We start from the raw sequence: 14662 nt of genomic DNA, 5'->3' as shown, positions 1-14662 counted from the left end.
TGGTTTGTTTACTCAAATCTCCCTAATCCTGTTCTTGAGGATCGGTTGCTGTGACACCAGGGAATGGAGAATGGATGGAATAAACTTATCTGACTTTTCTGTTGTTAAGAACAGGGTTTTAAAATATCTGGTTTTACAATTAGGCTGTCCTGTGAAGAAGTTATGTATCTTTTAAAATAAATTTAGAATTTACTGCGGTATACATAGGAGTCAATCTGCTAAATCAGCCCTATTTGACTGCATATATACAGTAGATTCCATTGATTACATTGGTGTATGGACCCAGGAGGGTACACAGGAGATCTATCCTCCTCCTACCCAACTCTCTCTCTCTCTTGCTCATTCACAGGCAGAGGACAGTCAGAGGGCACTAAGACCCAGCAGCCACACAGTCTCCTTGCTCCTCTGTCCCTGACAGAGCTGCATGTGCGGTGCTGTGTGCGTTCAGTCTCCACTTGCACTACGGCAGGTGGCTGTGCATCCCCTCATCCCATTTGCTGCACTATCCGGTATGGCTCCTGCAGGGTCAAGCGCCCACAACACTATACAAGGACCCCTGTCAGGAGAGAGAGGCCACCATCCTGGACTCCACAGCACCTCCTCCCACCTCCAGCGTCATCTCAGGAGCCTGTCTGCTCTCCACATCTGAGTTTCTCTTCTTTTTTCTCTGCAGTTTTTGCCGCCGTGAATGTGTCACACTCCAGTTCTTCTCCATCTCCTCTCTCTGGAAGCTTCCTCTCTCTGTATTTTGCGGCTGCGGAGCGGAGTTGTGACAGATTTCTTTCCTGGTGATTTTGTTTTTCAACCACCTGCTCCCCTGGCATTGAGGATGAGGACGTAGGTGGCCGGTGGGAAGATGAGGCTCTGTCCTGGGCTGCTACCTCGGGGTCAAAGATATTTCGAAGGGTTAAAGGTGACCACATCCACGCCACGTCTCGCCGAACCGGCGGCGAGGGGCTAAGAGGAATCGCATCGTCGTTGTGCATTTCTGCTGTCCTGTGTGGAGTTTTGGCTGGGAGGTGGACCTACGTGATTTCGTGGAACTTTCTGGCACCCCGGAGCAAGCGGTGGGGCGTACCGGGGTAGCTGGAAGTTTGTGGTCATGGGGAATGCTGCGGGGAGCATGGAGCTGCCCCTGGGGCGGGAGTCCAAGAGCGGAGCGGGCACCCTCACCCCGGCAGGCCCACAGAAGCAGCCTGCACCCCCCAAACTGCCCATGCCAGGAGAGGAGGAACTAGAGGAACGCTTCAATGTGGTTCTGGTGAGTGTGTGGCCACACGGACAAACACACACACACACACACAAACACAGACACACACCTTTAGAGTGTGATGTAAAATCCAGCTATGACCATCTTGAAATGACCAGCTACCAGCTGTTTCAAAACCTAGCATGAGCTGGTCAAACTATGTTGAGCATGGAGCTGGTCTGAACTGGTCAGCCAGCCACCAGCAGTTTCAAAGCCTAGCTTGAGCTGGGCTTTTTTTAGCAGGGTCCCCATCTGAGGCTCTGCGGTTCTTCAAACTTCATATAAATATCCAATGAGGTTTGCTATTATACAATGGTAGCACAAACCTGTACAGCCCAAGGCCAGTCTTATTAAGGTGAAATTAATGTTTAATATCAGCAGAGCAACTGTGCACAAATGGATGTTTAATATAGTCTAAAATAGTAGCTTGTTTAAGTTCAATCGTGCATTGTATTCAAATCTATGGTCAGTCAGGGATGAGTTACCAGGAAATAAGAATTTGTATATGACTGCAAGATGGTGTGGTCTCACATGAAAGTGTTATTCAGGAAAGATACTCGTACAGTAGCACAACCTGAATGTTTCACTGCTTAGTTAAAAACAGGGGATTTCAGCTTTTTTCAATTGATAAGCAAAACACCTAATTCCTAAGACTAAGCTACTGCACATAGTTCACTGCCTTTGGTCTCCTACAAAGGAATGACAGGCAGAAGAATATTTCTGAGCTACAGGTGTTCTGCCACGAAGAACGGTGCAAAATTCCAAAAAAATTCCACTCGCTACTGGAAGCGTTTAAAAGCTGTTATAGTTGCCCAAGGAGAACTTACAAAGTACTAACTGACAGGGCTCCTAAACAGGGCCTTTTTCCTTTTTTTTCATTCTGAAACTGTAAAAAAATAAAAATAAAAAGTCATCTTGCTTTAAAATCTGAAGAAATGTGTCACGTTGTACCATTCAGAGGTCAGGTTTGCTTCTGTTCACTTAGATATTAATTGTAAAAGGCTTTTTGACCAGCAATGTTCAAATTTTTGCTCACTGCTGTAATGTCTCAATGTCAGATCCACATGCAGCAGCTATGACTTGTTTTGAAAGTCAGTTACATTCCCCCTTTTCTCCAGGGAAGTGGGGGGGGGGGGTCGATGTGTTTAACGAATGACTATCGTTCAGAACTAAGCCAATCACGCAAATGGAACTGTTGCTAGTGCAGCTGATTGCGTTTGACGATCAGTCAGTGCATTAGGAATTTCAGTTACGGATGATCAGCACATTGCACACAGACACATTGATATGTGTGGAATAATTCCTGGGCACCACGCCATGCCAAATGACTTCCCCACCTGCTTGTCACTCAACAATGTGGAAGCGATTCATCCAGTTGGCCGAGAAGCCCAAACGTGTTGCATGGCCTAACCGCTCACATGATTGTCACTGAATTGTCTCTGTCCTGTATTAGTTAACAGTGGGGGGGGGGGGGGGGATGTCTATAGATGGGGCTATTAGTGGAGTGGGGGTGGCACCGGATGAGCAACAACAGGTGGGATTAGGAGTGTGTCGTATGTGTGTTGGTGAATGGGTGGGGTGTGGAGGACACAGTGTAACCCATATGTAGAAACAAAAAAAAAATTGAATATATTTTTTATGTTGTGAAATTAATTGATCATTTAGTCCTTTTCATCACTCTTTCCTCTGCCCGTCTGTAGCTCTCTTGTCTAACTTGGAGTCATGCTGTCAAAAGTACAGCTGTGTCACAGAAAAACAGGCTCTCCAACTGAAAATGCATCCTGATTTGCATAAAAGTCAGTTACAAATTTAAACTGCAACACTCTCCTCCAGATGGTGGGGTCATGTGGAGTGGTTCCATTTAATTTCAGCATCATTTAACTGCTCTTGTCCTCCAAGGTAATAGAATAGAAGTTTCTGGATATAAATGCAGACAAAAATTAGTTCAGTCTCTCTCTCTCTCTCTCTCTCTCTCTCTCCCTTCCTCTCTCTCTCTCGCACACACATTTACATGCACACAAACACATATTAAATATGTATACTGTATATACAGTGGGCTCCAGAATTATTGGCACCCTTGATAAATATCAGTCTGGAGACTGAGATGGCCATTCCAGAACATGGATGTTGTTTTCACTTCACCATGTCTATGTGGATTCTGATGTACACTCAGTAAGCACTCTATTAGGTATTTATTAGGCTTATTTTTCGACTTATTAAGTTGTGTGTTCAGAGATGCTCTTCTGCATACCACTGTTGTAATGTGTGGTTACATGCATTACTGTCACCTTCCTGTCAGCTTTGACCAGTCTCCTCTGAGCTTTCTCATTAACAAGGCATTTATTCAGAACTGCTGCATTATGGAGATCAGCAGTTTCTGAGATACTCAAACCACCTTGTCTGGCACCAACAGTCATTCCACGGTCAAAGTCACTGAGATCACATTGTTTCCCCATTCCCATCCCCCATGGTTGATGTAAACATTAACTGAAACTTCTGACCTATATCTGCATGATTTTATGCATTGCACTGCTGCCAGACGATGGCTGATTAGATAATCGCATAAATAAGTAGGTGTTCCTAATAAAGTGCTCAGTGAGAGTATTGCTGGACAATCTACCTACGACCAACTCTCAGCATCCTAGCACAGAAAACCAGATTTTCTGCCAAAATGTCCTGGTTTCATTAATTGTGCTATTGATCTGAAATAGTGCCACTGGACCACTGGCAGTAAAACATCAATGACTCAGCTATATATTTGAAAGTAGATATGAGATCCTTCTCCTTGTATGCATTCCTCTTCAGCTGCCAAACATGTTGATGGTGTGTATGGTTAAAACATTCATTTTTGGTCTCACCTGACCATGGCACTTCCAGTCATAATTCCAATGACGTTTGGAAATCTCCAGATTCCTGACTTAATTGTTAATTGTGCTCATTAAGGGCTGTCCTTGTGCCACCCTTCAAAACAGTTTTTTGGTATGGGGGTGCCAAGATCTCAAGATCTAACCAATTTCAGCTATTTTTAAACTATGATCCTTGGGTTATTTATGGCCTCCACTGCCATCTTCGTTACCGTACGTGGGGACAATATGCACTCGTGTTCTTTTACGAGCAAGTTTGCCAGCATTCCATACGTGTTAGAGATTTTTAGGATTGCCCTTACAGTGCTAAGTGGTATGTTTAACCATTAATACAGTCCCCTCCAAATTTCCCCTATTTCCTGATATTTATACCTAGATGTGTTAAACTACTTAGAACATAGCACCGTTGGTATCAGGCCACCCAATTTAAATTTTCACCCAAAGTAAATGAAAGTAAACAACGTTTAACTGCATCTTGCCTGCGACCCATTGACTCAACCCATTGACCCGCAGCCTCTGTCAGTTATTGTTTGTTTCGGGGGGAGGGGTTTCCCTTCAATCTCCTCTTCAGGAGGTGAAATGCATGCTCAATTGGATTCAGGTCTGGTGATTGACTTGGCCAGTCTAAAACCTTTCACTTTTTCTCCCTATTGAAGTCCTTTGTTGTGTTGGCAGTGTTTCGAGTCATTGTCTAGCTGCATGATGTAGTTCCTCTCAATTAGTTTGGATGCATTTCTGAATTCATCCTGCTGCTACCATCATGAGTTACATCATCAAGCAGAAGCAGCCATGCAAGCCCAAGCCATGACACTTCCTCCACCGTGCTTCACAGATGAGCTTGTATGTTTTTAATCATGAGCAGATCCATTCTTTCGTCACATTTTGGCCTTTCCATCACTTTGGTAGAGGTTAATCTTGGTCTCATCAGTCCATAAAACTTTGTTCCAGAACTTTAGTGGCTCATCTCTCCACCTTCCGATTCTTACTACTGATGAGTGGTTTGCATCTTGTAGTATAGCCTCTATATTGCTGCTCTCTAAGTCTTCTTCGACCAGTTGATTGAGATACCTTCACCCCTGTGGAGATTGTTTGTGATATCACTAACTGATGTTTTGGGCTTTTTCTTCACAGCTCTCACAATGTTTCTATCATCAACTGCTGTTGTTTTCCTGTTCAATGTCTGTTGCTCAGTACACCAGCCTTTTTTTCTTTTTCAGGACATTCCAAGTTATTGTACAAGCTATCCTCAATGCTTGTACAATGGCTCTGATTGATTTCCCCTCTTTTCTAAGCTTCAAAATGGCTTGCTTTTCTACAGAAGACAGCTTTCATCATGTTGGTTTATCTTTTATAACACAAATGCAGTCATCACATGCAAAACCCAAGGCTAGAACCAAGAGTTGACATTCATAACTATTGTTTAACCAATCAATCTAACCGGACACATCTGGGCAACAAGAAACACCTGTCAGTCACATGTTCCAATACTTTTGTTCACCTAAAAAGTTGGTGTTCTGATACAAATGGTGATATGTTCTAACAAATCCAGGTAAAAATACCTGGAAATAAAAGCTGAAATTTGGATCTGTCATCTCATATACATCTTTTGCCCTCAAACTCAATTGTATTCAGTGCATAGCAAAAACAAAGTAATTTACCTTGCTGTTCCAATACTTTTGGAGGGGACTGTATATTTGTTGTACCCAATACCAGACTTGTGATGGTCAATTACCGTCTGCTGTGACCTATCGTCATGCTGATGGGTGACAAGGGATTTTGCATGAGTGTTACAGTACCTTATTTTTATACTAGTGAAACAGGAAGTGATGGAATGACACAATATAGTTCCTTTAGACCAGCGCTACTCAACTCCACGTCCTGCGGGCCACAGTGTTTGTATGTATTTGCTCCTACCATGTACTACACCACATGATTTCACTTGTTATTTTCCCTGCTTGGTTCAGATAAGCTCAGGTGGTGTCGTGCACAGTTGAAGCAAATGCCTGCAGAATGTGGAATTGAGTAGCACTGCTTTAGACTGAGGTTAGCTAAATTAAGTACATTTGTATTTCCAATTTCACGTTGTTTGATTTTATTTGCAATAATCTTTAGGAGTGCCAATAATATATATTATATATCATAATATATAGTTTATTATCTGTGTTTTTCAATCTATTTTTATGAAGGGTGCTAATAATTCTGGAGCCTGCTGTATATGTATATCATTTATTAATTAATCAATTATTTGTGTTTGTGCACTAAACTACGTTTTCCTCTATTACTCCATCATAACATTCCTGGTACCTCCTCCTTTTCTTGGGGATGTCATTTTCCCCTTAAGTTGAACAGCTTCCAAAAACTGGTCTTAGACAGATGATACAAAAGTCAATTGAAGGTTCTCTTTTACTACCCTTGGAGATTTGTCACATTAAATAAGAAAGGCATGGCTAACACTCTATATTATGGGCACTCTATAACTACCTTTTAAGTGTTGGCTAAAATGCCTGTGACTGCATTGTTCTTTGCCATTCAGAATTGACCTTTCTCTCACTTACTGTACTTGCTAGTTTGCTACACAAGATACAGTCATATAATGGGCAGCACTTTCCTTTTCCCTGGGACTATCTGCTGTAAAATCCACTAAAATAATCCATTAGAACTCTTCATGTTAAAGTCCATTTTGTTTCAGATCTCCGATCCCTTTAACATCATACCACCCTCAGGCTAAACTCAACTGGAAAAATGTGCTCACATTGATTCCGATGTACCGCCCGACCGTGTATTCATTTTTATACCTCCGAATGGGTAATTTATGACTGTGGCTTACACTGTATTCTATGTGTATGCATAATGAATTGGATTTTCATAATTCAGTAGTGGAGTGGCAACAGGGAGCAGTCAGCAGCTTTACTCTGAAAGGTCTGATCTATAGTGAGGGCAGATTGGAGGGGATTGGGGGGGTGGTTCTAAATGTTATCTTGGTTAATTAGTCTACCTGACTGGAAAAGCATTTACTTTGGATCCTGCCTCTTTCACCCCAACCCTCCCTGCTCCCCCCTCCAACTGACAAATCGGTTTGCCCTGTAGCTCTACATGAGGCCTCTGCTGGTTTGGATACAGGGAGGGGTGGGAGCATCCCCTCTGAGTCTGACGCAGCACACGTGCTTGGCGCTCACCTATCTGAAGCAGGGGGCTTTTCGCTCCATCACGCCGCTGCGGATGTCAAATGCCAAAGATAGATCCCTCCGCCCCGTCCCACCCTCCCCTGCTGCTGCTGATTCTGCATAGTCAATCTAGCAATAGCCCTGTTCACTGCATACAGAGCAGCCTGGTTGGTATGCAGGATACCCGGTACAGTGAACTGCGGCAGGGAGGGGCATAAACTACGGCAGTAAAACTGTAAAAAAATGTCCAGGTCAGTTTGGGAAACCGGTTGCGTAGTGCAGGCAAAGAGATTGATTATTATTTAAATGATAAAGAGATATTCGGTTTTTATCACGCTTCCGGAATGAGTATGTGGAGCACACCACATACAGTAGCACACCAGACCCAGACCACAGCCACCACGCCAGACCCAGAGCTTACTGTACATGCTGAGGTCTGCATAACTATTTCATTCACCCTGCCATCGTTTTGATTTACAAGAAAGGTGAAGTTGTTGTTCCTCTTTTTTCAACGGACTTTTGCCTGAATCTCATATTTTTAACGCTTGTGTTTCAATACAATGTCATAAGCAGATGAAGTAGCTGGCACAGAGCCAAAAGGTGGTAGAACTACTGCAGTACTGCTTAAACCTGCTGCCTGTATGTAATATGAAGTGATGTTATCTCACAAAGAATTGCATCAATGATGTGATAAATTGTGCCTCCGAGGTAAATAACCTGAATAAGTCTGTCAATGGAATGTGTTTATATAGTGCTTTACAATGCCTCTCATTCACCCATTCACACTCAAGGCACCATCCAGTTCATCGGGGAGCAATTGGCAGTTAGGTGTCTTGCTCAGGGACACTTCGACGCACTGAGGGCGGGGGATCGAACCGGCAACTCTCCGACGACTACTCTTACCACCTGAGCTGGTGTCTCACGTGCATGTCTGTGTGTGTGTGTGTGTGTGTGTGTGTACAGGAAACACGTGGTCTGGCTCTGTGGTTCCGCCTGATTGGGGACAGGTGTCTGTCGGCCAGCTCTGGCTCTGCTAGGCATGAAGGTATCCATGGCACCGCCATGCACAATGAGGCTTTTGTGACCCATAGTCCTGTGTCACCCAGGTCTCATGCATGAGCTGGTTTTTTTTCCCCTTTCACAATACGGCACCGCGTGATATGAAGCCATGTCTGTTCAGGCAGTCGCCTCCTATATCTCCTGTGATGGGGGCTGTGCCACAGTGTTTTAGGCTTTGAGACAAACAGGTCAAGTTCGTCTTCTGAATACTCTTCCGACTCCCATTGCTTTGGGTGAATGCGGCTCTCACTTCAATCAAAAGGGCTAATTATAATACACATCAAGGCGGCTACTGTAATACAGCTGATGCTGGGTGTAACAGCATTACAGTAATATTATTAAAAGTAACTAAGTAATATAACATGATACTGTTAAAAATTTGGGAACATTATTACAGTTAATACATGAGGAATGGCAATACTCTACCTTCAGTTTTCTTTTTTGGAGTTTTCCGATCAATTTGCATGCACCACCTGGTGCACGCTTGGAAAAGCCTGTTATCAAATCAGAGAAAATGGTAGAGTAGATACGAGCTCATCCTACAAGGGGAAATATACACATTGTTTTAATTTCATCAATAAAAAAGGCAAGAACATTGTAAAATGCTATTTTTATCCAGGCAAGGTACATGCTAACATTAAGCTTGAAGATAAAATTGTTCACAACAATTTATCAAATAGTATCAAACAAAATTCATCTTACAAAGTATAAATCGAGCCTACAGCAGAAAAGTTCCCCTGTTATTGATGTGTTGCAAAATATATATTTTTTTTAATTCCATTTAGCCACATATGCCTAGTCTCTTTGCATTTAAGTTGAGGTCACTCTGTAAAGGTAAGGCAAAAGTAACACAAAGTTATATTGTGAGTTATATTCTAACAAGGTAATTTGGTACTGAGTAATTAGTAATACATAATTTTTTTTCAAGTAACTTCCCCAACACTGAACATCGTCACTATGGGTAACAAGGCTAACGATGACCTAACTGCAAGCTATGTTAGTGCAGATGGAAACCTGGCCGATAGCAGCATTTAACATGTCTGACCTTGAGGGCTTCAGCACCTATCGTCTTTCTCCAGAGGGTGCATGGCAGACTTTATTGCGGCTTATAAGCCAAACAGCACACGGCCTATCAGTCAGACAGCAATATCTGTCATAGAGTAAAAACATGGATTCTATCCTGGATGCTCATCTTTAGGTATTTAGGAAATGTTCTGGTCACGGGGGTGTCATGGGAATCATGGTGGGGCAGCCTGTAGTGTAGGGTTTAAGACTGGGACCCACATGGTTGGAGGTTCAATCCTCAGTGTAGCCATGATACGATCTGTGCAGCTGTTGGGCTATTGAGCAAAGCCCTTAACCCCACATTGCTCCATTGTTCCCTGCTTAGTCTAATCAAATGGAAGTCGCTTTGGATAAACTGTCAGATATAATGTAATGGGGTGTTGCAAGCCCACACATGGGAACGGACCATTTCTTCATGATGCCATCCACTGGCAAAAATTTGTATTTTGCCATTCATTTGTGATAAATTCTTGGTTAAATTGATTCTCACCCTCAACCAAAGGTTTTGTTTTCATAGCTAGCATGCATACCGATACATGATTTAAAAGTATAATGTAAACTCACTGTGTTCCGAACACCAAGTAAGCTCATGGTGTTCCGAACAGTGCAACTTTCGTGATGAATAAAGCTTTGGATCCAAATTTAATCCATGTTTAATCCAGGTTTAATCCAGATCATTTTTGGATTGTGTGTGTGTGTGTGTGTGTGTGTGTGTGTGTAAAGTCTAATTCCTTCCATTTTTTTGTTCACTTACACGTATCAGTTTTTAATTAATGTTAAGATTAACCAGATAAAGATTTAATAGAAATTTGGCTTCATAACAAGTGGAAAACTGTAGCAGTTGTGCTTCAGGTGTTGTTCAAAACAAAGAGAATATGTGTTTGGAACATTGAGCTAACACGATCTTCTGAACACAGGGATTTTGTGTATTTGTTTGTCATTTTTCTCTGTAATTAACTGTCCAATTCATATCAATCAAAGTGTTTTAGTGACTAGGATAACCCAAAAGCAACCATAATCATAAACCACATTCCTTGAGAGAAAAACTATGTTAACTGTTAGCAACCGTTTCCCCATATTCTGTTTGGAATACTGGGTTAATCAGTGTCATTGTTTTCCAATTCAACAATAATTTTGCTGCTTGAAGGAGTTCTTAGGATTTCCTTGGGATTTCTTCAGTCAAATACTCAGGAGACGCCAGTTGTCTGCCCTCAACACGGTATTTGTGTATTATCATGCCAGCAAGATTACACTTGACATGAAAACATACAATGAGAAATATCCCGTATCAGCCAGTCAGCTAGCTAGCAAGCTAGATCTAAACTTTCCCATTAGCTTAATAAACAAACATATCTGGCGATTTAGCAGTAAGTTTTCTGTTTATGTATGCCTGTTTATGACCTACCTGGTCTTTGGCTGCCCTTTGTCGGGACCACATGACTACATTTCCAACAATCCCACAGGACGCTTCCTCGAAGTCCACCCCGGCATGACGTCTAGTTACGGATAAGCCAGTACCGTAATGGTGGGAGCAATACACTTTCCCAGTATAAGACCTAGGACAAGCATTGTCCAGCTCTCTTTGCTCTTTGGCCCTTTTCTTCACCTCAGTAGCCTCCAGCTTCTGCAACTATATCACGCCCTGCTCGCGACACTCAGACAGAGGCCTCCACAGCACACCATCAGGCCTTACGGACACATCTAGCTTACCTCATGGTAACTTAAAGTGGCCTATAGTGAGTGAAAACTGGTGTACCTGAACTGCTACATCAGCTTAGCACAAGAAACTGCAGTGAACAAACTTTTCCACCTGGAAAAAGGAATAGTGGACATTTTTCCAAACCGAACGGTCCGGATGACATTGCGCAGCACACGGCAACATCCCAGCTTTGCGCATCTGCCCAGGACAACGATTCACAGCACCCCACCACTTCTACAAGGACAGCAGCTCAGCATTCCTGGAGCCAGCAATGGGGGGGGGGGGACTCGGGCATAGCCAGTGTTTAGCTTAGTTTTAACTGAAATTGTGAATATGTACTTTTGTATTTGTCTTTGTGTTACCGTTTGAATGCATTCTATTAGCTGTATATGTACGTGAAGATTTGCCATCTTTCGCGTATGTAGAGTTAAACTATGCAAGTAGTCTCTCTCTTCTCACAGCTAACACTCTTTACACTCCCACCCACTCTAGCTAACTACCCCAGCTAGCTACTTTTACCTTTCCTTTGTTCACGCACACACCTACCTTATCCTACTAACTTCCCATTAGTTCAACCCCATATCTGTTCTGTGTTTGTATGTCTGTTTTTTATTAAACTCGGTGTCTGTTTTGGTGTCACATAGACATGAGAGCCGAGTGAGTCTTTCAAACTACTTCCAACTTCAGGTTATCTGTATGTTCAATCATTAATATAGGTTATTTTCATTATTAATTAAAATACTAAATTTGTGGTTAGATATTTAAGATAAGTCATTTTATGAGACTGATTACTTTTTGCAGATATACTGCTACATAATGTTAATTGGCACCCCACATGAGGATTATCACAAAACGTTGTATGTATCAATTCTTGCAATCTACACATAAAGTGTAGGGGTGTATCCCACACAATTCATGCTCCCCGTGCAAGGACTGAGATGTATACGTTTATGATAATCATCCTCACTATGTCGTAAAATCCCTACGTTATTTGGCGGCCTGTGCGAGGACCCTCCACCTTGCTTTACTATATCCGACATGTTTTCACAAATTGGGCTACATGTGGCGACTAACGTTACCTGCACATGATAACATTGCTGAACATAACAGTAGTTATGGTAATGGTAGCTAATATTTAATAGCATGTATATTTCTGAATTACCCACAGAATGAGTGGTCTTGTGTCGGGATCCGTTGAATTTAAATGTTGTTCATTTTGCACAAGAAAAGTCTTAATGCTTTATGCTAATTTTATAACAGAAATGGTGCAACATAGCTATACCAAAATCAGTACTTGGCGAACCCGTTGCCATTGTAGTAGACTTGTGATAGCATTGAGATTGGTTTTGAAATGGGTGAGATATTGAGGTTCAAAATGTACTATTTTGAATGGATGTGCCAACCAACGTAAACATATAATACAATGAGTGTGTATATGTACGTGTGATGTTAGTGTGTGTGTGTGTGTGTGTGTGTGTGTGTGTGTGTCTGTGTCTGAGACTAACAAACAGGTCCTCCTGTACTAGATTTTGCAAAGAGGCCCCGCTGTATAGCTGGCGTCAGGCATCATAGATCTCTGGGCTTGGCTGCAATGTAGAGAATGTGCACATAGCATGGCCTGTGTGCATATTCTGTTTGACTGTGAGGCTGACAGCAGTGGTCTCAGCTCCATTTTAAAGTGTCATGTCATCATCCTGTTATTGTCTGCACATTCTAGCTGCTGAGGCACTGAATGACTGGATTATGATCGTAGAGATAAGGGTGAGAAAGGGTGGCACACATGGATGACACAAGCTGTGTGTGTGCATGTGCATCTGTCTGTGTGTGTGTATGTGTGTACATCCATGTTTGTGCAAACAAGCTGCTGTACTGTCCTTGGTCTTTCTGACAGCACAGGGAAGCTATTGCGTCACTAGTTTTCCTTTACCAACTGCCAGATTTTAGCCCTTTTTTTCAGAAGGGAAAACTGCCAACTGTCCAGAAAAATATCAGCTGCTGACTGTTAGCGGCATTGTTGGTTCTGGCTCCTGTAGTATTGAAAGAGGTGCTGAGAATAGAGGTGCAGAGGCTATTTTTGGAGGTACACTTGCAGCTGCCTTGTACGGGACACTGACTGATTGCGGTTATTTTAAGGATTACAACGAAGGTCTGAAAAGCCTTTAAAATGAAGCAATAAGTACCTACATGGGCGTTTGCATCTTGGTTTGTCAATCCTACTTTTCATCCATGTCTTACTGACATGTGTTATTGGCACACACTTTTGTTAGTATGAGTGCTATTCAGTCTTACCACTTTTGTGTGGTATGCTTAAAGCAGGGAATACACCAAGCTGATGGTCGACCGACAACAGCATTGGCATAGTGTTGGGGTACAGTCTACCTGGTGCGTGTATGTCATTGGCTGTGGTTGGCCGGTGAAGAAGGCATCAGGAACCCGTCGGTGTCCTGATTTAAAAAAATCATTAGAAGCTTGTCGGTCGCCTAGCTAATCAGCGTGCAGCAGTGTTTTGATGTGGAGAAGGGGCACGGTGCAGAAGTGGAAGGTGACAACAAAAGCCTGGTTCTCGACACACATTCTATTGTTATTAACCCCAATAACATTATTAGACTGCCACTACCAATATAAAGTCTGCAGAGAATGGTATGAAAAACGAAAAACATCCAGTGAGCAGCAGTTCTGCTGGCAGAAACGTGTTTTTAATGAGAGAGGTCAGAGGAGAAAGGCCAGACTGATCAAAGCTGGCAGGGAGGTGACGGTAACGCAAATACCCACACATTACAACAGTGGTATGCAGAAGGGATACCGAAAAAGGAGCATAAAGTGCTACCATAAAAGCTGTAGCTGTGCTACTCAACCTGTTTATTCAACCTCAACCTTTCGCTTGATTATCAAAAAACTATTTGCTGAATAATCAAGCCCAAGATGTAGCCTATAATGATTGAGAAATGATATTGGCAAAGAGATAACTACAATGTTAAATTGTTTAAAGGTCCCATATTGTACACCTTTCCAGTGTTTTATTGTAGGTCTTGATATCCATAACATAACATAACATAACATAACATAACATAACATAACATAACATAACATACCATAACATAACATAACATAACAGTGCGATATTCAGAACTACACACAGTATTTTAAGTATTTTAAGTGTGGTACTCTAAAAACAATCTCTATCCAGTTTTACATTACATTCTGTGACTCTCATGAGCTTTACAAATAACAGGCTGTTTTAGGGACTGTGTCTTTAATTGTCATTGATATCAATTAACCTCTATTCTGATTGGCTGGTTAGCTCCAACGAACTGAACGCCGTCTATACAGTTTTGTTCTGGCTATGGGCTGTGCTGAAGCAAAGAGTGTATTGTTATTGTTAAGTCATAATAAAATATAATGTAGCAAATCTCCCCTTGTAGCATTTTCTTCTAATCACATTACAGAATCTTATTATCTTTAACACAGCAGGCCATTTAGTCAAAACTATTTAAGCATTAGAAAGTATACATACTTAACAAGTGGAAAACCTCTTGTTAAGTGTATTACACTGTCAGGTTCT

General features: G+C 42.1%; 1 protein-coding gene across 2 annotated transcripts in view; it reads left to right on the top strand.

Moving 5' to 3' along the window:
- The first annotated feature begins 432 nt into the window (after window positions 1-432).
- Window positions 433-14662, top strand: part of fmnl1a (formin-like 1a) — a 46267-nt gene continuing 32037 nt past the window's right edge. For both annotated transcript variants that reach the window (XM_061231323.1, XM_061231324.1), the window contains exon 1: window positions 433-1261. In XM_061231323.1, coding sequence (XP_061087307.1) covers window positions 1103-1261 — 159 coding nt within the window. In that variant the 5' untranslated portion in view covers window positions 433-1102. The remainder of the gene's footprint in view (window positions 1262-14662) is intronic.

The sequence above is a fragment of the Conger conger genome, chromosome 2 (genome assembly GCF_963514075.1).
Source record: "Conger conger chromosome 2, fConCon1.1, whole genome shotgun sequence".
Taxonomy (NCBI): domain Eukaryota; kingdom Metazoa; phylum Chordata; class Actinopteri; order Anguilliformes; family Congridae; genus Conger; species Conger conger.
This window is presented reverse-complemented; position numbering and strand designations above follow the sequence as displayed.